This window comes from Anomaloglossus baeobatrachus, chromosome 8, assembly GCF_048569485.1.
Source record: "Anomaloglossus baeobatrachus isolate aAnoBae1 chromosome 8, aAnoBae1.hap1, whole genome shotgun sequence".
NCBI classification, from domain to species: Eukaryota; Metazoa; Chordata; class Amphibia; order Anura; family Aromobatidae; genus Anomaloglossus; species Anomaloglossus baeobatrachus.
This window is the reverse complement of record NC_134360.1, coordinates 224,713,228-224,739,199: the sequence shown is the minus strand read 5'-3', so window position 1 is coordinate 224,739,199 and position 25,972 is coordinate 224,713,228. Positions and strand designations below refer to the sequence as shown.

Below are 25,972 nucleotides of genomic sequence, written 5' to 3'. Positions count from 1 at the left end.
AATTTGCAGCTCTGGAGCGTAATTGAGATTTTCAATCACAATTCTGCAGATTTCAGTTGTAGATCTCCCAGCATTCCTTTCTGCCTCACATGTGCATTGGGGGCCTATAAAAGGGTCTCACACCCTTCCATTACCTGCTCCTCTATAGTCCACAGCTGATTGAAGGTCCCAGGCTTTGAGTCCATGCAGAACCGTCCTCTTATCTGAAGAAAAAAACAGAACGATAGCTGGTAATAAAGGCGACCAACCAATTACATTGAGTTTGTATGGACAAGATAAGAGGTCAGGACCAGCTCGGGACCCTCGCTAACAAGCCATGAATGGTGCTCTGGGGGACTTGTTATATTACATGGGTGTCCATATATCCGGATGACTGTGCACGGCCGGCAAAATCAGGGGTGTCAGGAGTTAGCCGGCTCCCAAATTTAAAGGGTTAGTCCATCCTGGCAGTTATCAGAAGATGTAATGGCGCCTGTGCCGCTAATCTCTGGAAGTGGTAGTGAGCGCAGCAGGACTATCCCTTTAAGAGCCGTTCTGTGATGGGAACAGTGGTAAGGTGGTTACAACTGTGCTCTGTTGACATCTAGTGGCCAACGTGAAAAACAGCAGCATTTCCAAAACTAGCAAACTAATTGCCGATCAAGTAAGAAAAGAAGGGAATTTTGTTCACTTACCGTAAATTCCTTTTCTTCTAGCTCCTATTGGGAGACCCAGACAATTGGGTGTATAGCTTCTGCCTCCGGAGGCCACACAAAGTATTACACTTTAAAAAGTGTAACCCCTCCCCTCTGCTTATACACCCCCCCGTGCATCACGGGCTACTCAGTTTTGGTGCAAAAGCAGGAAGGAGGAAACTTATAAATTGGTCTAAGGTAAATTCAATCCGAAGGATGTTCGGAGAACTTAAAACCATGAACCAAAAGAACAATTCAACATGAACAACATGTGTACACAAAAGAACAACCAGCCCGAAAGGAACAGGGGCGGGTGCTGGGTCTCCCAATAGGAGCTAGAAGAAAAGGAATTTACGGTAAGTAAACAAAATTCCCTTCTTCTTTGTCGCTCCATTGGGAGACCCAGACAATTGGGACGTCCAAAAGCAGTCCCTGGGTGGGTAAAAGAATACCCTGATAAAAAGAGCCAACAACGGCCCTCCTCTTACAGGTGGGCAACCGCCGCCTGAAGGACTCGCCTACCTAGACTGGCATCTGCCGAAGCATAGGTATGCACCTGATAGTGTTTTGTGAAAGTGTGCAGACTAGACCAGGTAGCTGCCTGACACACCTGCTGAGCCGTCGCCCGGTGCCGCAATGCCCAGGACGCACCCACGGCTCTGGTAGAATGGGCTTTCAGCCCTGAAGGAATCGGAAGCCCAGAAGAACGGTAGGCTTCAAAAATCGGTTCCTTGATCCACCAAGCCAAGGTTGACTTGGAAGCCTGCGACCCCTTACGCTGGCCAGCGACAAGGACAAAGAGCGCATCAGAACGGCGCAGTGGCGCCGTGCGAGACACGTAGATCCGGAGTGCTCTCACTAGATCTAACAAATGCAAATCCTTTTCACATTGGTGAATTGGATGAGGGCAAAATGAAGGTAAGGAGATATCCTGATTGAGATGAAAAGGGGACACCACTTTGGGGAGAAAGTCCGGGACCGGACGCAGAACCACCTTATCCTGGTGAAATACCAGGAAGGGGGCTTTGCATGACAGCGCTGCAAGCTCTGACACTCTTCGGAGTGATGTGACTGCCACTAGAAATGCCACCTTCTGCGAAAGACGTGATAGAGAGACATCCCGCAGCGGCTCAAAAGGCGGTTTCTGAAGAGCCCGTAGAACCCTGTTGAGATCCCAGGGTTCCAGCGGACGCTTGTAAGGTGGAACTATGTGGCAAGCTCCCTGCAGGAACGTGCGGACCTGCGGAAGCCTGGCTAGACGCTTTTGAAAAAACACGGAAAGCGCCGAGACTTGTCCCTTGAGAGAGCCGAGAGACAAACCCTTGTCCATTCCGGATTGAAGGAAGGAAAGAAACGTGGGTAAGGCAAACGGCCAGGGGGTAAAACCCTGATCAGCGCACCAGGATAAGAAGATCCTCCAAGCCCTGTGATAGATCTTGGCTGACGTTGGTTTCCTGGCCTGTCTCATGGTGGCAATGACCTCTTGAGATAACCCTGAGGACGCTAGGAGCCAGGACTCAATGGCCACACAGTCAGGTTGAGGGCCGCAGAATTCAGATGGAAAAATGGCCCTTGAGACAGCAAGTCTGGTCGGTCTGGGAGCGCCCACGGTTGACCCACCGTGAGGTGCCACAGGTCCGGGTACCACGACCTCCTCGGCCAGTCTGGAGCGACGAGGATGGCGCGGCGGCAGTCGGACCTGATCTTGCGCAACACTCTGGGCAGCATTGCCAGAGGAGGGAATACATAAGGCAGTCGAAACTGCGACCAATCCTGAACTAAGGCGTCCGCCGCCAGAGCTCTGTGATCCTGAGACCGTGCCATGAATGCCGGGACTTTGTTGTTGTGCCGAGACGCCATGAGATCGACGTCCGGCACCCCCCAGCGGCAACAGATCTCTTGAAATACGTCCGGGTGAAGAGACCATTCCCCTGCGTCCATGCCCTGGCGACTGAGAAAGTCTGCTTCCCAGTTTTCTACGCCTGGGATGTGAACCGCGGAGATGGTGGAGGCTGTGGCCTCCGCCCACAGCAGAATCCGCCGGACTTCTTGGAAGGCTTGACGACTGCGAGTGCCGCCCTGGTGGTTGATGTACGCGACCGCCGTGGCGTTGTCCTACTGTATGCGGATCTGCCTGCCCTCCAGCCACCGATGGAACGCTTTTAGGGCTAGATACACTGCCCTTATCTCCAGAACATTGATCTGAAGGGAGGACTCTGTCGGAGACCAGGTTCCCTGAGCCTTGTGGTGGAGAAAAACCGCTCCCCACCCTGACAGACTCGCGTCCGTCGTGACCACAGCCCAGGATGGGGGCAGGAAAGATTTTCCCTTCGACAGGGAAGTGGGAAGAAGCCACCACTGAAGAGAGGTCTTGGCTGCCAGAGAAAGAGAGACGTTCCTGTCTAAGGACGTCGACCTCTTGTCCCATTTGCGGAGAATGTCCCATTGGAGTGGACGCAGATGAAACTGCGCAAAGGGAACTGCCTCCATTGCTGCCACCATCTTCCCCAGGAAGTGCATGAGGCGCCTCAAGGGGTGTGACTGGGCCCGAAGGAGAGATTGCACCCTTGTTTGCAGCGAACGCTGTTTGTCCAGCGGTAGCTTGACTATCGCTGAGAGAGTATGAAACTCCATCCCGAGGTAAGTCAGTGATTGGGTCGGAGTCAATTTTGACTTTGGGAAATTGATGATCCACCCGAACCTCTGGAGAGTCTCCAGAGCCACGGTCAGACTGTGTTGACATGCCACCCGGGAGGGTGCCTAGACTAGGAGATCGTCTAAGTAAGGGATCACCGAGTGGCCCTGAGAGTGTAGGACCGCCACCACGGATGCCATGACCTTGGTTCGCTCGGGGGGCGGAGATGTTCTGAAAAAACGAGTCGGAGGACGAGAGCTGAACTCTATCCTGTAACCGTGAGACAGAATGTCCCTCACCCATCGGTCTTGGACATGTGGCCACCAGGCGTCGCAAAAGCGGGAGAGCCTGCCACCGACCGAGGATGCGGTTTGGGGAGGCCGAAAGTCATGAGGAGGCCGCCTTGGAGACGGTGCCTCCGGCGGTCTTTGGAGGACGTGACTTAGACCGCCATGCAGAAGAGTTTCTCTGGCTCTTCTGTGGCCTGTTGGACGATGAGGATTGGGACCTGGCTGAGGGCCGAAAGGACCGAAACCTCGCTTGAATTTTTCGTTGCTGAGGTCTCTTTGGTTTGGGCTGGGGTAAGGACGAGTCCTTTCCCTTGGATTGCTTAATAATTTCATCCAATTGTTCGCCAAACAATCGGTCGCCAGAAAAGGGCAAACCGGTCAAGAACTTCTTGGAAGCAGAGTCCGCCTTCCATTCGCGTAGCCACATGGCTCTGCGGACTGCCACCGAATTGGCGGATGCTACCGCTGTACGGCTAGCCGAGTCCAAGACAGCATTCATGGCGTAGGATGAAAATACCGACGCCTGAGACGTCAAAGACGCTACTTGCGGAGCAGAGGTACGGGTGACCGCATTAATCTCAGACAGACAAGCTGAGATAGCCTGGAGTGCCCACACTGCTGCAAAGGCTGGGGCAAAGGACGCGCCTATGGCTTCATAGATGGATTTCATTAGGAGCTCTATCTGCCTGTCCGTGGCATCCTTGAGCGTTGAACCGTCAGCCACTGCTACTACGGATCTAGCCGCCAGTCTAGAGACTGGAGGATCCACCTTGGGACACTGAGCCCAACCCTTAACAACGTCAGAGAGGAAGGGGTAACGTGTGTCATTAAGGCGTTTAGTAAAGCGCTTGTCCGGGAAAGCCCTGTGCTTCTGGACAGCATCTCTGAAGTTAGAGTGATCGAAAAAAACACTCCGAGTACGTTTGGGAAACCTAAATTGGTGCTTCTCCTGCTGTGCTGCCGACTCCTCTATAGGTGGAGGTGGGGGAGAAAGATCTAGCACCTGGTTGATGGACGTTATAAGGTCATTACTATGGCGTCCCCTTCAGGTGTATCAAGATTGAGAGCAACGTCAGGGTCAGAGTCCTGGGCTGCGACCTCCGCCTCATCCTCTAGAGAGTCCTCAAGCTGAGACCCCGAACAGCGTGATGAAGTCGGGGAAGATTCTAAGCGAGCCCGCTTAGCCGGTCTGGGACTGCGGTCCGTGCCGGAGTCCTCCACGTAATAACTAGAGGCCACCCCAGGAGCACGCTTCGTCGCAGACCGAGAGGGGCCTGGGGGCGATCCCGCAGTGCCCGGGGCCTGTGTAAGGGCCGGTCTGGACTGCAAGGCTTCTAGTATCTTAGCAGTCCATTTGTCCATAGACTGAGCCATGGATTGTGAAAGTGACTCAGAGAGTTTCTCAGCAAAAGCTGCAAACTCTGTCCCTGCCGCCTGGACAGGGGAAGCCGGCGGTTCTACCTGGGCCGAGGGTCCCACCAGTGCCCCAGGCTCCGGCTGAGCGAGTGCCACATGGCCCGAGCATTGCTCACAGTGAGGGTAGGTGGAACCTGCAGGTAGCATAGCCGCACAAGAGGTACAGGTTGAAAAATAACCCTGTGTCTTGGCCCCCTTGCTCCTTGTGAACGACATGCTGTAGTCTCCCAGGAGAGTGATCACTGAGGGATATATAGCCACAAGCTAACAGTACAGCCGAACCGAGAAAATATATACAAATATAATATGTATGTATATATATATATATATATATATATATATATATATATATATATATATATATATATATATATATATATATATATATATATATATATATATACATACAGTTCAGCACTCTAGGGGGCCCAGCACCGGTGGGAAGAAGCCACCTGGCTTACCGACCGCTCAAGCAGTGTGTGGCCACCAGATTCCCTGCCTCGGGTCTCCCAGAGGTGCTGCCAGAAGTCCTCAGCCGGCAGAATGTGCTTAAAACATGGCTGTCGGCGTTCACAGGGGAGGAGGGAGCCGTGGGTGTAACTACAAAAGTGCGGGAATCTGGTGCCCCAGAGTGAATAGTGAGGGGGCCGGAGGACAGCCAAGTGTGCTCCAGCCCTCACTGTCGGCGTCAGACCGACCGTCCCGCCCTTCCCCCCTGACTGGCAGGCCCGGGGGCGGGAGTTTAAGGCACTAGGCCGCAAAAGCCGGGGACTAAAGTTAAAACCGGGGCCGGCAAGCAGGCGCGGTCGGCGCGGTAGTCCCGGTCTCATACCAACACCGCAGTCGCTGCAGCGTCTGAGGCCAAGGTGCTCCATGCACCGTCCCCAAGGGGACACAGAGTACCTGTGCGGGAATCTGGTGCCCTAGAGTGATTAGTGAGGGGGGCGGAGGACAGCCAAGTGTGCTCCAGCCCTCACTGTCGGCGTCAGACCGACCGTCCCGCCCTTCCCCCTGACTGACAGGCCCGGGGGCGGGAGTTTAAGGCACTAGGCCGCAAAAGCCGGGGACTAAAGTTAAAACCGTAGCCGGCAAGCAGGCGCGGTCGGCGCGGTAGTCCCGGTCTCATACCAACACCGCAGTCGCTGCAGCGTCTGAGGTCAAGGTGCTCCATGCACCGTCCCCAAGGGGACACAGAGTACCTGTAGATGCAGGGCCCTGTCCCTGATGATACTCAGTCTCCTGTCCGTCAGAATCCCACAGGGGCTGCGGAGGGAGCCCGGTCCCAGTGCCTGGATGACCGGATAGGATCCCACTTCTCCCAGAGCCCCTAAGGGATGGGGAAGGAAAACGGCATGTGGCTCCGGCCTGTGTACCCGCAATGGGTACCTCAACCTTAACAACACCGCCGACTTAGTGGGGTGAGAAGGGAGCATGCCGGGAGCCCTGTTAGGGCCCTCTTTTCTTCCATCCGATATAATCAGCAGCTGCTGCTGACTAAAATGGGAGCATGAGTGCATGTGTGCCTCCTTCAACACAAAGCATAAAACTGATGAGCCCGTGATGCACGGGGGGGTGTATAGGCAGAGGGGAGGGGTTACACTTTTTAAAGTGTAATACTTTGTGTGGCCTCCGGAGGCAGAAGCTATACACCCAATTGTCTGGGTCTCCCAATGGAGCGACAAAGAAAGGAAAATATTTGCTGCTGTTTTTTTTTTTGTTTTTTTTTTTTTTTAACACTGGATGGTCCCTTTATAAATATTTCTACAAACAAAGCTGTTCTATAAACTCTATCCTCTCAGACTTAGAATTCTTTTGCGCCCCGAGCTTGTCCCCCCGCTCACCTGGACGTAGCTCTCGTCCCCCGCTCACCTGGACGCTGCTTTCACCCCCTCTCCCCTGGACGCTGCTCTCGGCTCGCCCGCCCCCCCGGACGCCGCTTGTCTACCCCCTTAAACGCTGCTTGCTTGCCCCCCCCCCCCTCCCACTTACCTGGATGCTGCTCGCACGCCCCCCGCTCACCTGGACGCTGCTTGCCCGCTCCCCCTGAACACCGCTCGCCTGCCCCCTTGAACGCTGCTTGCTTGCCCCCCTCCCCCCCCTTACCTGGACGCTGATCGCACGCACCCAGCTCACCTGGACGCTGCTTGCGGAGCTTTCTTGGCTGTCGCTCTGGGGCAGGACAGAATACGCTGCCGATTCTCCTTCCTTCTCGCCGGCACGCTGCTGAGAGCTCGTGTGTAACCCGACTGAAAAAGCAACAAACACCCAAACATCAGGGTCACCGCAGACAATCGTCCTTTATCTAACCAAGTGCGGTGGAATTGTGATCAAATACCAGTCCGCCATTGTTATTGGGTGTTTATTTCTTTTTATTGGGGCGGTGAGTAGATACAAGAACGGCGCCTCTGGCTGCGACCGCTACAGTGCGGGGCAGAAGCCGGCTGTGTAACGCCTCCATCTATCATACTTAGTGACTAATGGAGTGGATTTTCGCCAAAGGTCATTAAGGGGTTAATGCAGCTGACGAGCCTCTTCTCGGGTCCAGGAGGCGCTGGTTCAGCGATTTCCCAAACACCGGGCTGCACCGACCTTTATCAAAGATGAGCTTCACCCGCCGCGAGTTCCTCTTCCTGTTCCTGAATTCTCGCTCGAAGTTTCCGAGGGTCGTCGTGTACTGGTCCCAGGAGATCTCCGGCAGCTGGACGATCCTTTGGGGGCGCGGGATCCCAACGTCCACCTGAAAGAAGGACGGGTCACATGTTATAGCTGTCATCTGCAACGGGTGTAAAAACCGGAGGAGCGCGGGAGGATATTATTGGGGTCATTTATGGGGGTCCCAGAGATCAGGGGCGCAATCATAACTAATCTGCATGGTCGCTGGGGGTCCCGTGTCTCCCATCTAAAGGGCGGTGGTCTCTGTCAGCCCACGGCATCCCCATTGGTCCAATGAACTAATCAATATGGCGGTGATGCACATGTAGGACCATTGAAAAGGGGCATGGACCCCCAAGGATGACGGCGGCGGGACAGCCCCCCCACCGAGGATGCCGGTGCTGGGACAGCCCACCCCGAGGATGACGGCGCCGGGACAGCCCCCCCACCGAGGATGCCGGTGCTGGGACAGCCCACCCCGAGGATGACGGCGCCGGGACAGCCCCCCCACCGAGGATGCCGGTGCTGGGACAGCCCACCCCGAGGATGACGGCGCCGGGACAGCCCCCCCACCGAGGATGCCGGTGCTGGGACAGCCCCCCAAACCCCCCCCCCAAGGATGCAGACGCTGGGGCATCCCCCCCCGAGGATGCAGACGCTGGGACATCCCCCCCCGAGGATGCAGACGCTGGGACATCCCCCCCCCCCGAGGATGCAGACGCTGGGACATCCCCCCCCCCCGAGGATGCAGACGCTGGGACATCCCCCCCCCCCCCCCCCCCCCCCGAGGATGCAGACGCTGGGACATCCCCCCCCCCCCGAGGATGCAGACGCTGGGACATCCCCACCCCCCACCCCGAGGATGCAGACGCTGGGACATCCTCCCCCCCTGAGGATGCAGACGCTGGGACATCCCCCCCCCGAGGATGCAGACGCTGGGGCATCCCCCCCCCCCCCCGAGGATGCAGACGCTGGGACATCCCCCCCCCCCGAGGATGCAGACGCTGGGGCATCCCCCCCCCCCCCCGAGGATGCAGACGCTTGGACATCCCCCCCCCCGAGGATGCAGACGCTTGGACATCCCCCCCCGAGGATGCAGACGCTGAGGACATCCCCCCCCCGAGGATGCAGACGCTGGGACATCCCCCCCCCCGAGGATGCAGACGCTGGGACATCCCCCCCCCCCGAGGATGCAGACGCTGGGACATCCCCCCCCCCCCGAGGATGCAGACGCTGGGGCATCCCCCCCCCCCGAGGATGCAGACGCTTGGACATCCCCCCCCCCCCCGAGGATGCAGACGCTTGGACATCCCCCCCCCCCGAGGATGCAGACGCTTGGACATCCCCCCCCGAGGATGCAGACGCTGAGACATCCCCCCCCCCCCGAGGATGCAGACGCTGGGACATCCCCCCCCCGAGGATGCAGACGCTGGGGCATCCCCCCCCCCCCCCGAGGATGCAGACGCTTGGACATCCCCCCCCCCCCGAGGATGCAGACGCTTGGACATCCCCCCCCCCGAGGATGCAGACGCTTGGACATCCCCCCCGAGGATGCAGACGCTGAGACATCCCCCCCCCCCGAGGATGCAGACGCTGGGACATCCCCCCCCCCCCCGAGGATGCAGACGCTGGGGCATCCCCCCCCCCCCCCCCGAGGATGCAGACGCTTGGACATCCCCCCCCCCGAGGATGCAGACGCTTGGACATCCCCCCCCCCGAGGATGCAGACGCTTGGACATCCCCCCCCCGAGGATGCAGACGCTGAGACATCCCCCCCTCGAGGATGCAGACGCTGGGACATCCCCCCCCCCGAGGATGCAGACGCTGGGACATCCCCCCCCCCCCCCCCCGAGGATGCAGACGCTGGGACATCCCCCCCCCCGAGGATGCAGACGCTTGGACATCCCCCCCCCCGAGGATGCAGGCGCTTGGACATCCCCCCCCGAGGATGCAGACGCTGAATCCCCCCCCCCCCGAGGATGCAGACGCTGGGGCATTCCCCCCCCCCCCCGAGGATGCAGACGCTGGGGCATTCCCCCCCCCCCCCCCGAGGATGCAGACGCTGGGGCATTCCCCCCCCCCCCCCCGAGGATGCAGACGCTGGGACATCCCCCCCCCCCCCCCGAGAATGCAGACGCTGGGACATCCCCCCCCGAGGATGCAGACGCTGGGACATCCCCCCCCGAGGATGCAGACGCTGGGACATCCCCCCCCCCGAGGATGCAGACGCTGGGACATCCCCCCCCCCCGAGGATGCAGACGCTGGGACATCCCCCCCCCCCCGAGGATGCAGACGCTGGGACATCCCCCCCCCCCCCCCTCCGAGGATGCCGGTGATGGGTCTATGTTTTCATGATCTATGGGGGGATGTGCAGTGACCGGCTTCATCCTCTATTCTGAGGTTAATGATGAGCACATATCCCAGCAGTGTTGTCATGGGGGCGAGGCATGGATTATCATCATCTCCATCAATTCCCACTGCTCGTAATAAAGTAGAGCCGGTCTCATAGCCAGAAGGACAACTAATAGATCTGTGGTCTCCAGCGGCTGTGACACTACAAGCCCCAGCATGCCCTGACAATGGCGAGCATGCTGGGAGCTGTAGTCTTACCCTACAGGCTGGAGAACAGACAGCATAAAACTTTCATAGTAAATTCTCGGGTCTCATCAGCCGTCAGTCATGCGGAGACGGATCCAGACCGCGGCATCACCGGGCAGGTATCCATACATTCCCATCACCACGGTAATATCCATTACCAAAGCAACCAGCAGAAAATAAACGGAATATGCGGCTCAACTTATAGCTCTTAAAGGGGCAGTCATCAAATTAGAACTCATCAGGGGAGAATGTAACAGAAATCTCCACTGTCCATATGACAACACAAACTTCGGAGGACAAGCAGTGTTGTCGTGGGGCCGAGCAGATGCACTCAAACTACTAAATACAGTAGAAATTTGATCACAGGGCGTTCACTTTAATCCACAGGATCACATCATAGATGCTTCCTACAAATATGTGCGCCACGAAGGATCTGGACCTGAACTCGATCTGCAAGAAAACCTGGTGCCCCTCTCCAGGGCCTTGCGGTAGTGCAGCCCCCGCACCGATGCAGCCCTCTGCCCCTAACTAGTGCAGCCCCATGCCTTTAACTAGTGCATCCCCCTCGCCGATGCAGCCCTCTGCCCCTAACTAGTGCATCCCCCTCTTCTTTATCAGGCAATTTCTGCCTTATGTGAATGCAGCCAGAGCCGCCTCCGGACGGGTGGCAAGAAGGAACATAACACTTCGGCAGCAGAGATCAGGCCGGCGCTGAGCTGCTCCACGGGGGGCCGGCACCCGCTCCGATCACTGCCGTCAATCTCAGAGTGAGATTTCACAGGTGCGATGGCATAAGGTGACCGTCCAGGGTCCATCACCCTCTTGTACGGCACCTGCGGGCAATGAGGAGGCTGACGGCTCCTGTCGCGGCTTTACCGGAGGCCGCCACTCACTCTATATACTGCAATGCAGTAAATCGCACAAGTCGAATATTCAGCATCAATGCGTCCAATCAAAATATAAAAAAATATTAAACCATACGGGGATGCCAAAGAGAAAAAGAATCATAACCGGCAAATTTGCTCTTCGGTCTCCCCCCCCCCCCCCCCCCACCCCCCCAAAAATGCACAAAAAAAAAAAGGAGACTAAAAACGTCCCATGTACCAGAAAATGGCGCCAATAGAAACATGGCACAGAAGTCCGGCGGTGGCGTTGCTGTAATCGCACTGATGGGAGAATCTCGGCACCCGGTCACCGCTGTAAAAACGAAATCTACAAAAACATTATTTTACTTCACATCATATGGTAAAGGGAACGTCGTCATCGAAAACTACAAACCATCCCGTGGCGAAAAGAAAAAAATTTTATAACTCGTGGAAGGAAGAGAGGAAAAAAACAAAACAAAAAACAAACCAGGGGTGCATCAGTGAGCGGGTGCCATCCACACGTTGCTCCACCCAACCCCGCAGGCGCTGGAGGTGACATTGCCGTGTAACACGCGTAGGGGCAGCGCTCGGCTCCGTACCTTCTCTTGAAGTTTTTCCACAAATCCCACGGGGTCGGTCAGGGCGTCGCTCTGGTGCTGCGACAAGCTCTCCATGTCCAGGACGGCCTGCGAGCGCTGCGCCTCCAGCACCGAAATCGTCTGCAAGAGCCTCTGATAACTGCGGGGACAAAATCAGAAGTCAGAAGGAAGCCGAGAGCAAGAGTCAGAGCGCGGGGGGAAGTGACAGAGCGGGAAAGAAAGGGAGGAACGACAGAGCGCAGCGCAGGGGCGGGAGGGAAACGTCATTGCCCAGGGGCGGGGGGAGGGAAACGTCATTGCCCAGGGGCGGGGGGGAGGGAAACGTCATCGCCCAGGGGCGGGGGGGAGGGAAACGTCATCGCCCAGGGGCGGGGGGAGGGAAACGTCATCGCCCAGGGGCGGGGGGAGGGAAACGTCATCGCCCAGGGGCGGGGGGAGGGAAACGTCAGCGCCCAGGGGCGGGGGGAGGGAAACGTCAGCGCCCAGGGGCGGGGGGAGGGAAACGTCAGCGCCCAGGGGCGGGGGGAGGGAAACGTCAGCGCCCAGGGGCGGGGGGAGGGAAACGTCAGCGCCCAGGGGCGGGGGGAGGGAAACGTCAGCGCCCAGGGGCGGGGGGAGGGAAACGTCAGCGCCCAGGGGCGGGGGGAGGGAAACGTCAGCGCCCAGGGGCGGGGGGAGGGAAACGTCAGCGCCCAGGGGCGGGGGGAGGGAAACGTCAGCGCCCAGGGGCGGGGGGGAGGGAAACGTCAGCGCCCAGGGGCGGGGGGAGGGAAACGTCAGCGCCCAGGGGCGGGGGGAGGGAAACGTCAGCGCCCAGGGGCGGGGGGAGGGAAACGTCAGCGCCCAGGGGCGGGGGGAGGGAAACGTCAGCGCCCAGGGGCGGGGGGAGGGAAACGTCAGCGCCCAGGGGCGGGGGGAGGGAAACGTCAGCGCCCAGGGGCGGGGGGAGGGAAACGTCAGCGCCCAGGGGCGGGGGGAGGGAAACGTCAGCGCCCAGGGGCGGGGGGAGGGAAACGTCAGCGCCCAGGGGCGGGGGGAGGGAAACGTCAGCGCCCAGGGGCGGGGGGAGGGAAACGTCAGCGCCCAGGGGCGGGGGGAGGGAAACGTCAGCGCCCAGGGGCGGGGGGAGGGAAACGTCAGCGCCCAGGGGCGGGGGGAGGGAAACGTCAGCGCCCAGGGGCGGGGGGAGGGAAACGTCAGCGCCCAGGGGCGGGGGGAGGGAAACGTCAGCGCCCAGGGGCGGGGGGAGGGAAACGTCAGCGCCCAGGGGCGGGGGGAGGGAAACGTCAGCGCCCAGGGGCGGGGGGAGGGAAACGTCAGCGCCCAGGGGCGGGGGGAGGGAAACGTCAGCGCCCAGGGGCGGGGGGAGGGAAACGTCAGCGCCCAGGGGCGGGGGGAGGGAAACATCAGCAGGCTGTGTACAACAGTTCGCAATGAGGAAAGTGAATGAGCACAAAGAGAACCGTGAGCACCCCGGGGGGGGAAGGATCAGAGAGTGGCCCCTATAGCCCCCAACATGTCCATCCGAACTCTTACCAACTCTGGGGCAGCTTACATTAGAACCCTGTACGTTACCGTCCTTCTGCTGTTTCTCTTGGAAATAGAAAAGCAAATTGACAACTAGGTGGTCCCTGCCACGACTTTTAAAAAAAAAAAAAAAAAAAGGGGCGTGTCTTCAGTCTGGGACTGTCAGCACTGACTGGAAAATATTTATGGACACCCCCCTTAAACTGGTAACACCCAGATGTCATAACTTCCATATTTCCATTAGGAGAGACGGAGGAATGATTAATGCAGAGATATAAATATCTGAAGGTACAAAGTTATAGAGTTCTTGGGGAATACACATAAGACAGACGTCAGTGAAGGGGACAATCCGCTCACATGAGCCCAATGCAGGCGAGGAGCGGCCGCTGCACCAGAGGCTTCTTATCTAGATTCTTAAATGTGACTTTCAGTTTTCATTTTTTCGTTTCCAGCCCATAAGGAGTCGTCACTGCGAGTTTCTGGCACATGACTTCCTTAAGCAGCCACTAGGTGGCGCCATAATCATCAAATCAGCCATTTAACCCCCTTACACATCAGCCTTTATTATATGCGGTCGGCCGCTGCGGCGGGAGAAGCGTCTACTGCACGTCTGGTGCCGCTTATCTGGCAGCGCGGTATCCGGCTCCCTATCGCCGCTGACGGCTCCAGCAGCACAAACCTTGCACCTCTGCGTCTTCTTTTCAAACGCAAGGCCCTCAATTCACATTTTGTATAATAAATTTAAAGGGGCGGTGCGCCATCTGCCTCCGTCCTGGGCCCCAGGAGAGCCCGTCCCATCTCTAGTGTTGGCATGTGACCAGTGCGCTGTGTGAAGGGGACGACCGACTGCTGGCCGCGAAGCCGGCCCCCCGTCAGTCTATGCATCGGCCCTGACAGAGGCTCAGTTATAAAAAGGGAACAGTCAGCCGCCGGCCCCCTTCATGCACACAAGGTGAAACAGACCAGCAGGACCCCATAATCCACCGACTGCAGCGGAGCTGTGAACACCGGAGACCGCAACAGACTGCAATGGTATAACAGTGCCACCTAGTGTCAGCCAGAGATATGGCCCGGCCAACCGCCCTGCAATAGCATCTCCTGACACGTGCGATAACCCCGGGGAGCTTCACACAATCTAACCTGACCACTGCTGACAGTCACCTAGTCTCCATGCCAATCACTGCCAACAGTCATTTATCCACCACCCTGACCGCTGCTGACACTCAAGTCATGTACCCCCTATCCTAACCGCTACCAACAGTCATGAGTCACATACTCCTCCACACCAACTGCTGCTAACAGTCACAAGTCATGTAACCCCACCACCGTGACTGCTACCGACAGTCACAAGTCACATACCCCTCCACCCCAACCGCTGCTAACTGTCACATACTCCTACCCTGGGCACTACCAACAGTCACAAGTCATATACCCTCCATGCTGCTAACAGTCACATACTCCCCACCACTACTAATAAAGAGAAAAGTGACACCCAGATACCAATTTATTTGTACATTTCCTGGAGGAAAAAACACAGGAGCGACAATGCAGATTTCTAAAAAGTGAGGCGTCAGAGTTATTACATGCGAAACACAAGCATTTACTTAGAGAATCTGTCAGCAGGGTTTTATTATGTATTCTGAAGCCAGCATGCTGCAAGGGTTAACACAGAGAATTCAGCCATGTCTGTCTTGTCAAGGTCCAATCTGTTATTTGCTACGTTTGGTTAAGCAGCAGGACTCTTATCATTGCTCAGACCCTTATCACTGCACAGCACAGTCCAGCAACCCCCCGCTGTTATTGACACCTCCTTGTCAATGTACAATCTCTATAGAGAGCCTGGTGTGGAGGGTGAGCAGCTCTCTCGGCTCTGCTACATGACTATATCTACAAATTCATATTGTGTCAGAACAGCTGCAGCCAGTAATCTAAGCGACACATCACTGGATTCAGGATCTCTTCCTACATTATGTTGCTCTCAGATGAGGTAGCAAAATCCTGCTGACAGATTCCCTTTTAAGGGAAACTGTCGCCCTTTTCACATTTTTCTTTTTAGTTATTAATATGGGCATACAGGTGGGCATAGAGGTGACATTAGCTGTACCTGTATGCCTCCTGGATGACGGGTCATTTGGGAGATATCTTTTTTTTATCTTCCAGGCTATGGGGCATGCGCTGCCCGGAAGATAAGTGGTCTTCATTATAGAGGATTCCTCCTCTTCTCTGGTGTCCCGGTGACGTTAGGTGCGCAGCCGAAAATCTCGCACCTGTGCATTGTACCTGTCGTCTGTCCCTGCACAGGCTTCAAATCTGCTGTATGCAGGCGCCAGGGAGTCACGGCTGCTTTACAGTGCAGGGAGGGACGGCAGCCAGAAGGCGCAGGGAGGGACGGCAGCCAGAAGGCGCAGGGAGGGACGGCAGCCAGAAGGCGCAGGGAGGGACGGCAGCCAGAAGGCGCAGGGAGGGACGGCCGGCAGAAGGCGCAGGGAGGGACGGCCGGCAGAAGGCGCAGGGAGGGACGGCCGGCAGAAGGCGCAGGGAGGGACGGCCGGCAGAAGGCGCAGGGAGGGACGGCCGGCAGAAGGCGCAGGGAGGGACGGCCGGCAGAAGGCGCAGGGAGGGACGGCCGGCAGAAGGCGCAGGGAGGGACGGCCGGCAGAAGGCGCAGGGAGGGACGGCCGGCAGAAGGCGCAGGGAGGGACGGCCGGCAGAAGGCGCAGGGAGGGACGGCAGGCAGAAGGCGCAGGGAGGGACGGCAGGCAGAAGGCGCAGGGAGGGACGGCAGGCAGAAGGCGCAGGGAGGGACGGCAGCCAGAAGGCGCAGGGAGGGACGGCAGCCAGAAGGCGCAGGGAGGGACGGCAGCCAGAAGGCGCAGGGAGGGACGGCAGGCAGAAGGCGCAGGGAGGGACGGCAGGCAGAAGGCGCAGGGAGGGACGGCAGGCAGAAGGCGCAGGGAGGGACGGCCGGCAGAAGGCGCAGGGAGGGACGGCCGGCAGAAGGCGCAGGGAGGGACGGCCGGCAGAAGGCGCAGGGAGGGACGGCCGGCAGAAGGCGCAGGGAGGGACGGCCGGCAGAAGGCGCAGGGAGGGACGGCCGGCAGAAGGCGCAGGGAGGGACGGCCGGCAGAAGGCGCAGGGAGGGACGGCAGGCAGAAGGCGCAGGGAGGGACGGCAGGCAGAAGGCGCAGGATTTCCGGCCGACCCCCTAACGTCACAGGGACACCATGGAGAGAAGGGGAGGAGGAATCCTGTATAATGCAGACCGGAGGCCACTTTTCTTCCAGGCTATAGGGTGCGTACTGACTGGAAGACATAAGAGGATTTTTTCCAAACGGCCCCTCATCCAGCAGGCATACAGGTACAGCTAATGTCACCTCTACGCCACCTATATGCCCATATTACTACCTAAAAAAAAAAATGCAAAACACTGCAGATTCCCTGTAACCCCGCGGTGACTGATCAGCTGCATCCTGCAGGAATAAACCCAGAACCTCCAATATCCGGTTAACAATTCCCGCATAAGTCCTAAACGCACACTGGTCACCTGCGAGCAACTCAGATTCAGACCCCTTCTAGGTGACGATTGCATGATCAATGGTGGAAAAACCTGAGAGCGGAGCGCTGCCCTCTAGTGGTCAGCCATATTCATCCCTGTAGGAATTCCCAGCTCCGACTGACACGGGGCTATAGAGCTGGAGGACTCGGGGGTCTACGTCCTCGCTGCCGTCTCCTCCCTCATATTTTACACTGAAGGACGCATTCACATTTTTTACTTAAACGCCTGGATTTTTTTCTCCATCCGCCATGTGTCGCTGTGCATAGACTGCAGAATGAGTTTCCGGAGATCGGTCAGTGAGCTCGTTCCGGTCTATAATATTCCTCTCTCTTCTTGAAATCCTTCTCCTAAGACCATTTATGACTAGATCCGGAGAAGCGTTACAGAGCAGGCGATCCGCTCACTGATAGATCTCCGGTGGCTCACTCTGCAGTCTATGTGCAGTGACACAGACGAGGCAAACGCTCCAGAATTTGTAATAAAATCCTCATACAAAATTGCATTTTTAGACAGAATTCATGCATTTCATTAATATCTTGCCCCTGTCACGGGCAGAGGACGTGATAACAGAGAATCTAGCTGTAATGGTGCCTGTCAGGGGAGGGCTATATCAAGAGCAGAGGATAAGTATCGGGGCGACGAAGCCTGCGTGCCGCTGACCCAGATGGCGGAGCGGCAGCACAGACCCGTGCCAGTCACTGTATGGGGCCACGCTGGATATTATCAGACAGAGCCTCTTCTAATTAGCCGCTTATTAAGATTTCCCGCCATTCTTCAGATATTAACACTTATTGCCTTGGAGACCGACCACTGCTGCTGTCTAGCTTGTAAGCGCTGAGCTGAAGCCGGCCGGGATCAGGAGGTGGCATTGCTCCGGGCGGCTTAAATCAGGGGTAACACCATCAATAGAGTATCTTCTGCACTCGTGGCATATGATCTACCGTCTAGCAGCAGTGGTCGGTCTCCTAGGCAACAAACTAAACAAACGCGTCAGTATCTCGAGAACTGCTGAAAATTGTAACAAGCAGTAAAGGTGCAAAATGTCTTGTATTTACCAGCACAATATCCATCTATGAAGATGAGAAAAACCCTTCACAGGGGCCAACAAGTCACCCTCTGTCCACACCCGCACGGTGCACCAAGCGCCTAATTGGTACAGAATGGAGGCAGCGACCCGAATGTTAGCGGTGTGATTTCTAGAGGGGTGACGTCCCCTGTTGTAATACATATTTTCGGACACAGCCGGCATTATCTGATCCTATAGACATTTATGGGAAAGATTGAGACATTGCACCTCAGATCGGCTGCACGAGGACCGTAAACCCTGCACAGGTCAGCGGGAAGCGGCAGACGAGGTTACCATGGTTACACGTACTCTTTGTTGTGTTTCAACGCCACATGATCGGACTCGAAGAAATAGACGTCTGGCTCCTCGTCCTCCTCCTCCGCGGGCTGTACCCCGCCACTCTCTTTAGGGGCGACCCATTCTGCGCTGGCGACAGGACAGGGGGGTTTGTCCTGTGAACACTTTACGGAGCAGCTCTGCGTTTTGTCACCGCGACCGACCTCTTCTGGATCAATCCCGGAGCCGTTCATGGCACCGAGTTCGGGGGTCTCGCCCTCCTCCGCCTGCCCGTTCTCTGCACACGGGGGCGGGCTGTCTTTCACAGACATCACCTTCCTTGGGGAAGTTCGTAAAGTATATCTATGTTCTTGAGTGTCTGAGAAGCAAATGTCCGGGGAGGCGAGCGGCTCCGACCCCGGTGAATCGGGCGCACACTCCCCCGGCTGCTCCAGAGCAGGCCTCAGGGATTTGTGATCCTTGGCGGCGCTGTCCCCGACCACGTCCAGCTCCTCCTCGGAGTCTCGCACGGAGGCCAGCGCTTCGGGGCAGGGGGCGGCCGCCGCCTCATTGGTCTGGGCCAGGCAGTTATGAAGTGTCTCATGGTCCAGTCTGTCGGCCCGCTCCTCGGAGTGTGTGCAAGGCACGGAGTGGTCTGAGAGCACGTCCTTTTTGCTGAGCACAGGGCAGGGGGTTAGCGAGCTCCCATTTTCCGATACAATTAATTCCTTGGGGGGAGGGAACGCGCTGGCATTATTCTGCCACCCACCTGACGGGCGATTATTACACTTTACAGCAGCAGTCTCATTGTCAATACCATTAACGGCCTGGTGGTGAAACGCGTCGCCATCAGGCAGCGCAGTCCTCACGTCCGGCTCCGCGCCGCTCTTGATTTCCCTTTGGTTACTATCATCCAGTAGAAGACCGCAATTAGCGCGCTTAGTTCGGGGAGTCTCTGCTTCATGGTCAGACTCAGAGGTCCTCCTCTCCGGGGGCAACTCCTCGTCCTCTTCCTCCTCCGCGCTGCCAGGCTCCTCCGATCGCAGGTAACGTCTGATTTTTTTGAGCACGGGCGACAGCGGTCTGCTCGACTTTTTTTCCACGCTGTCTTGCTCGCTGTTGTCCTCTGAAACAGACAGTCCCCGCTTTCTCGGGCTCACCCAAGATTCCCGAGGAGCCGCCGACTTCAAGTCACCGCCTTTGAGGAAGATTCCCTTTTGGAGCGGAGCAGGTTCGGGCCTTTTTTTGGGAGATTTTGATCTTAGAAGTGCCGGGGGAATGATGTCGTCCGGGTGAGCGATGCTGCGGTTCCTCAGGGTGCGGCCACAGAAGCTTTCGTCCAGTCCGTTTAAGCCCACGGTAGATCTTGTGACGCGAGTCGATCGGGAAGCAGCCATGCTATGGATCAGCCCAACTGTGAGACCGACATGATCCTCTCATTGGGAAACCTGCAACACAAAGACAAAAAGATTGGGGGTCACCCTGGACAAAAGTACAGAATCTTATAATGTATCTGTATGCAGGGAGCTCCCCCTAGTGGTGGCTGCAGACTGAATCTTATGTATCTCTGTATACAGGGAGCTCCCGCTAGTGGTGGCTGCAGACAGAATCTTATCATGTATCTCTCTATACAGGGAGCTCCCCCTAGTGGTGGCTGCAGACAGGATCTATGTGTATCTGTATACAGGAAGCTCCCCCTAGTGGTGGCTGCAGACAGGATCTTATGTATCTCTGTATACAGGGAGCTCCCTCTAGTGGTGGCTGCAGACAGGATCTTATGTATCTCTGTATACAGGGAGCTCCCTCTAGTGGTGGCTGCAGACAGGATCTTATGTATCTCTGTATACAGGGAGCTCCCCCTAGTGGTGGCTGCAGACAGGATCTTATGTATCTCTGTATACAGGGAGCTCCCCCTAGTGGTGGCTGCAGACAGGATCTTATGTATCTCTGTATACAGGAAGGTCCCCCTAGTGGTGGCTGCAGACAGGATCTTATGTATCTCTGTATACAGGGAGCTCCCCCTAGTGGTGGCTGCAAACAGGATCTTATGTATCTCTGTATACAGGGAGCTCCCCCTAGTGGTGGCTGCAAACAGGATCTTATGTATCTCAGTATACATGGAGCTCCCCCTAGTGGTGGCTGCAGACAGGATCTTATGTATCTCTGTATACAGGGAGCTCCCCCTAGTGGTGGCTGCAGACAGGATGTTATCCTGTATCTCTGTATACAAGGAGCACCTCTTAGTGGTGGCTGCAGACAGGATGTTATCATGTATCTCTCTATACAGGGAGCTCCCACTAGTGGTGGCTGCAAACAGAATCTATGTGTATCTGTATACAGGAAGGTCCCCCTAGTGGTGGCTGCAGACAGGATCTTATGTATCTCTGTATACAGGGAGCTCCCCCTAGTGGTGGCTGCAGACAGGATCTTGTGTATCTCTGTATACAGGGAGCTCCCTCTAGTGGTGGCTGCGGACAACAGGAATAAAACTAACTGGCTGATGGTGGATGCTGAGCCTTGTGATGTTTGGTGTCACTTTTAGAGGTCGAGAATGGACGGGGCAGCAGATACTTGAGCTTTTCATCTCTGGCACGATCAGTCTATAATACATATCAGCACAGACCAGATAACACATTCTTCTGATGCTGCTGATTTCACAGCTTCAGGTATAATATTAGGATCTGACTGCAATTTATCCCTACAGACAGGGGTTGGGGCTGTGAGATCAGTGGGGGCAGCACCCATAGATCAGTGATGACCCCCACCGGCCACATCTGCTGCTTTTGGCTGGACCCCTGCAGGATTCTCACACACTAGACAAAGACTTACATGTAGGCAAAGCATCACTGTCTCTACATGAGCAGGAATGACACAAGAGGCAGATTTTAGCAATATTTGAACTGTCTGAACCACAACTCCCAGCATGTCCCGCTGCCACCGAACCACAACTCCCAGCATGTCCCGCTGACACCGAACCACAACTCCCAGCATGTCCCGCTGCCACCGAACCACAACTCCCAGCATGTCCCGCTGCCACCGAACCACAACTCCCAGCATGTCCCGCTGCCACCGAACCACAACTCCCAGCATGTCCCGCTGCCACCGAACCACAACTCCCAGCATGTCCCGCTGCCACCAAACCACAACTCCCAGCATGCCCCGCTGCCACCAAACCACAACTCCCAGCATGCCCCGCTGCCACCAAACCACAACTCCCAGCATGTCCCGCTGCCACCAAACCACAACTCCCAGCATGCCCCGCTGCCACCGAACCACAACTCCCAGCATGTCCCGCTGCCACCGAACCACAACTCCCAGCATGTCCCGCTGCCACCGAACCACAACTCCCAGCATGTCCCGCTGCCACCGAACCACAACTCCCAGCATGTCCCGCTGCCACCGAACCACAACTCCCAGCATGTCCCGCTGCCACCGAACCACAACTCCCAGCATGTCCCGCTGCCACCGAACCACAACTCCCAGCATGTCCCGCTGCCACCGAACCACAACTCCCAGCATGTCCCGCTGCCACCGAACCACAACTCCCAGCATGTCCCGCTGCCACCGAACCACAACTCCCAGCATGTCCCGCTGCCACCGAACCACAACTCCCAGCATGTCCCGCTGCCAAACCACAACTCCCAGCATGTCCCGCTGCCACCAAACCACAACTCCCAGCATGTCCCGCTGCCACCAAACCACAACTCCCAGCATGTCCCGCTGCCACCGAACCACAACTCCCAGCATGTCCCGTTGCCACCGAACCACAACTCCCAGCATGCTCCGCTAAGACACTGAACTTTAACTCCCAGCATGTTCCGCCTACACGCTGCCACAACACGCAGCGTGCTCCAACAACTTGCTACCAAACCACAACTCTCAGCATGCCCCGCCGCCCCACTACCACAACTCCCAGCATGCTCCAACTCGCTGCCACCGATCCACAACTCTCAGCATGCCGCACCAAGACACTGCCACCGAACCACAACTCCCAGCATACCCCGCTGAGACACTGCCACCGAACCACAACTCCCAGCATACCCCGCTGAGACACTGCCACTGAACCACAACTCCCAGCATACCCCGCTGAGACACTGCCACTGAACCACAACTCCCAGCATACCCCGCTGAGACACTGCCACTGAACCACAACTCCCAGAATACCCCGCTGAGACACTGCCACTGAACCACAACTCCCAGCATACCCCGCTGAGACACTGCCACTGAACCACAACTCCCAGCATACCCCGCTGAGACACTGCCACTGAACCACAACTCCCAGCATACCCCGCTGAGACACTGCCACCGAACCACAACTCCTAGCATGCTCTGTCAAACCGCTGCCACTGAACCACAATGCCTAGTATGACAGGTATTACCTCCTTACAATAGAGTACCTGATGCTGCACTACAAGCCCCAGCCAGCCCCCTCCTGACCGGCCATGCTGGAAGCTGCATCCACCACTGAGATCACAACTTTCCCGGCCCCTCCCCTAGCACAGGCCTCGCCCATAGGCAGCTGACCCCGCCCCTCCCTCGCGCCCGCCCTCCGTCCGCCGGGCAGCTGCACTCACTCCTCCCTCCAGCCGCGCCCGCTGCTCCTCCAGTGCCTCAGGAGCCCCCGCGGGTCCCGTACACACACGCTCCTCCCAAGCACCGGCCCCGCTCCTCACCTCCCTCCTCTCTCCCCGGACATGTCTTCCCATCACATTCCCGCGAGAGAAGAGAATTCTCGCGAGAGCAGCAGAGGGAGCTCGTCCTGACCCCGCCTTACGTGGTTAAGGATGCAAGAAGGCGGCGGCAAAAAGCTCCTCCCATCTAGTAGGCGTGACCAATAAGATTCGAGTAGGCGTGACTAACTCTCCCAGCGACACCCTGACTCCTCCCCCGCTGCGGCTGAAACACCAGAGAAGGCGCCAACAGGTGGGCGGAACCAACTACGCACATAGCAACAGTATCCAGGGAAAGAGGCGTGTCCGTTAGACCCCGCCCCTTCCGGAGCTGCAGTTCTAAACCACGAAGGGAGAGACAGCCGCGAGTCAGACAGCACCTGAGCACGTGACCGAGGGGCGGAGCCTGTGCAGGTGGAGCAGACTGCAGCGCAGGAGCTGCATACAGCACAGATGGAGCAGACAGTAGCGCAGGAGCTGCATACGGCGCAGACAGTAGCGCAGCAGCCGTATACGGCACAGGTGGAGCAAGGGGCAGCAGCCGTATGCGGCACAGGTGGAGCAAGGGGCAGCAGCCGTATACGGCACAGGTGGAGCAAGGGGCAGCAGCCGTATACGGCACAGGTGGAGCAAGGGGCAGCAGCCGTATACGGCACAGGTGGAGCAAGGGGCAGCAGCCGTATACGGCACAGGTGGAGCAAGGGGCAGCAGCCGTATACGGCACAGGTGGAGCAAGGGGCAGCAGCCGTATACGGCACAGGTGGAGCAAGGGGCAGCAGCCGTATACGGCACAGGTGGAGCAAGGGGCAGCAGCCGTATACGGCACAGGTGGAGCAAGGGGCAGCAGCCGTATACGGCACAGGTGGAGCAAGGGGCAGCAGCCGTATACGGCACAGGTGGAGCAAGGGGCAGCAGCCGTATACGGCACAGGTGGAGCAAGGGGCAGCAGCCGTATACGGCACAGGTGGAGCAAGGGGCAGCAGCCGTATACTGCACAGGTGGAGCAAGGGGCAGCAGCCGTATACGGCACAGGTGGAGCAAGGGGCAGCAGCCGTATGCGGCACAGGTGGAGCAAGGGGCAGCAGCCGTATACGGCACAGGTGGAGCAAGGGGCAGCAGCCGTATACGGCACAGGTGGAGCAAGGGGCAGCAGCCGTATACGGCACAGGTGGAGCAAGGGGCAGCAGCCGTATACGGCACAGGTGGAGCAAGGGGCAGCAGCCGTATACGGCACAGGTGGAGCAAGGGGCAGCAGCCGTATACGGCACAGGTGGAGCAAGGGGCAGCAGCCGTATACTGCACAGGTGGAGCAAGGGGCAGCAGCCGTATACTGCACAGGTGGAGCAAGGGGCAGCAGCCGTATACGGCACAGGTGGAGCAGAGCGCAGCAGCCGTATACGGCACAGGTGGAGCAAGGGGCAGCAGCCGTATACGGCACGGTGGAGCAGAGCGCAGCAGCCGTATACGGCACAGGTGGAGCAAGGGGCAGCAGCCGTATATGGCACAGGTGGAGCAAGGGGCAGCAGCTGTATATGGCACAGGTGGAGCAAGGGGCAGCAGCCGTATATGGCACAGGTGGAGCAAGGGGCAGCAGCTGTATACGGCACAGGTGGAGCAGAGTGCAGCAGCCGTATACAGCACAGGTGGAGCAGAGCGCAGTAGCCGTATACAGCACAGGTGGAGCAGAGCGCAGCAGCCGTATACAGCACAGGTGGAGCAGAGCGCAGTAGCCGTATACAGCACAGGTGGAGCAGAGCGCAGCAGCCGTATACAGCACAGGTCGAGCAGAGCGCAGTAGCCGTATAAAACACTTCACACTGATGTCATTTGTGCACGGTCTGATTTTTGATAGAAGAAGCCTGTGAGTGTGAAAAACACAGAACAGAAAAAGCTTTATAAAAAAAGCACTGACCTGTGGGGACATCTATAATCTTCAGACGTAGAATGAGTGCAGGTGTGAACATGGGCCGAGGCTGATCTGGAAGGGTTTTGTGGCCACGGTCTGGTGATATACGAGGCGTCTGCGGTGTGTATTTTACTTTGCGGTGATGCGCTCCCGTGTGCAGAATCGCTCACAAAGACCATATCTCTATCCTCACTGTACAGGGCGAGATGTCCTGTAGGCTCAAGATGGGGAGTGGTGCCCGCGATGGGGAGTGGTGCCCGCTGGACAGGGCCGCAGCCCGGATTTGTACTACAGCATCGAGCACCTCCACTGTAATTGGAAAATCTGCTCAAGCAAAATCTGCGCTAATTTTCTTGGATAAAATCCTTAGGCTGATGCGGAATGGGATGAGAAGTGCAGGGAGGGGAAACCTGTGCACAAATATACGGGATCTGCGTCAGCTCATCCCAGATTCAACAAATCCAACAGAAAAATCTGCACCGTGTGAACTTGTCAAAGTTAATTTTACAAATTGCAATTTTTTTTAATTTTTTTTTTTTTTTTTTTAAGCCTGAAGAAAAAAAAAAGAGGGGCTGAAGTATTGGAAACTGCAATGTTATTTTCACACCAATTTTTAATGTCTCGGAGCATCTCTCGGTCTCAGGCCCGCGCGCCTCACACCCTGTGCCATCAGTTTTCCCCTCTGTCCTCTTTTTAGCTGCACGATTAATTTTAGGAACAGTTGGAAGACATCTGGCTGCAGATCAGACTACACAGTGTTTGTTTGTAGTCTGTTACCATGGAGACCACACACAAACAGCAATACTGAATATTTGTAAGGCCCTGTGCACACACTGCGGTTTTTGCCGCGTTTTTGAGTACACTTTGTTGCCCAAAACTGCATGCATTGCTTTCCCCAGCAAAATCTATGAGAATTCATGAAGGCTGTGCACACGGTTTCTTTTTTTTGCCTGCAGTTCTTGTTTGAGAAAAAAAGCAGCAGCATGTCACTTTTTTTTTTTACGTTTGTCCCTGCATTTCAGCAAACTGGCAGATCAATCCTCCGCTTACTCAAGGTCGGCGGGGAATTGATCCCTGGTATCTGGCCAGATGTCTGTCTCCAAATAAAGTCTATATGGACCAGAATCCGGAGCAAAGTGGTAGGAGAAAGCGCTTCATACCCACCGATCACACTGCTCCTGCGGCCGCTCATTCTTCTTCCCTGGCCACTCATTAGGCTTATAAATATTCACTGCTTCCC

At 57.0% G+C, this 25,972-nt stretch overlaps 1 protein-coding gene across 3 annotated transcripts in view; it reads right to left on the bottom strand.

Moving 5' to 3' along the window:
• Positions 1-25,972, bottom strand: part of ZZZ3 (zinc finger ZZ-type containing 3) — a 44,431-nt gene that overhangs the window by 6,435 nt on the left and 12,024 nt on the right. The window contains exons 1-6 of one of the 3 annotated variants that reach the window (XM_075320279.1): positions 22,830-22,916; positions 18,190-19,604; positions 11,732-11,870; positions 7,605-7,752; positions 7,149-7,261; positions 135-203 (exon numbers count right to left, since the gene is read on the bottom strand). In XM_075320279.1, coding sequence (XP_075176394.1) covers positions 135-203; positions 7,149-7,261; positions 7,605-7,752; positions 11,732-11,870; positions 18,190-19,553 — 1,833 coding nt within the window. In that variant the 5' untranslated portion in view covers positions 19,554-19,604; positions 22,830-22,916. Of the gene's footprint in view, positions 1-134; positions 204-7,148; positions 7,262-7,604; positions 7,753-11,731; positions 11,871-18,189; positions 19,605-22,730; positions 22,766-22,829; positions 22,917-25,972 lie in introns of those variants that run through there. The other 2 variants (XM_075320280.1, XM_075320278.1) reach the window with 2 other exon arrangements.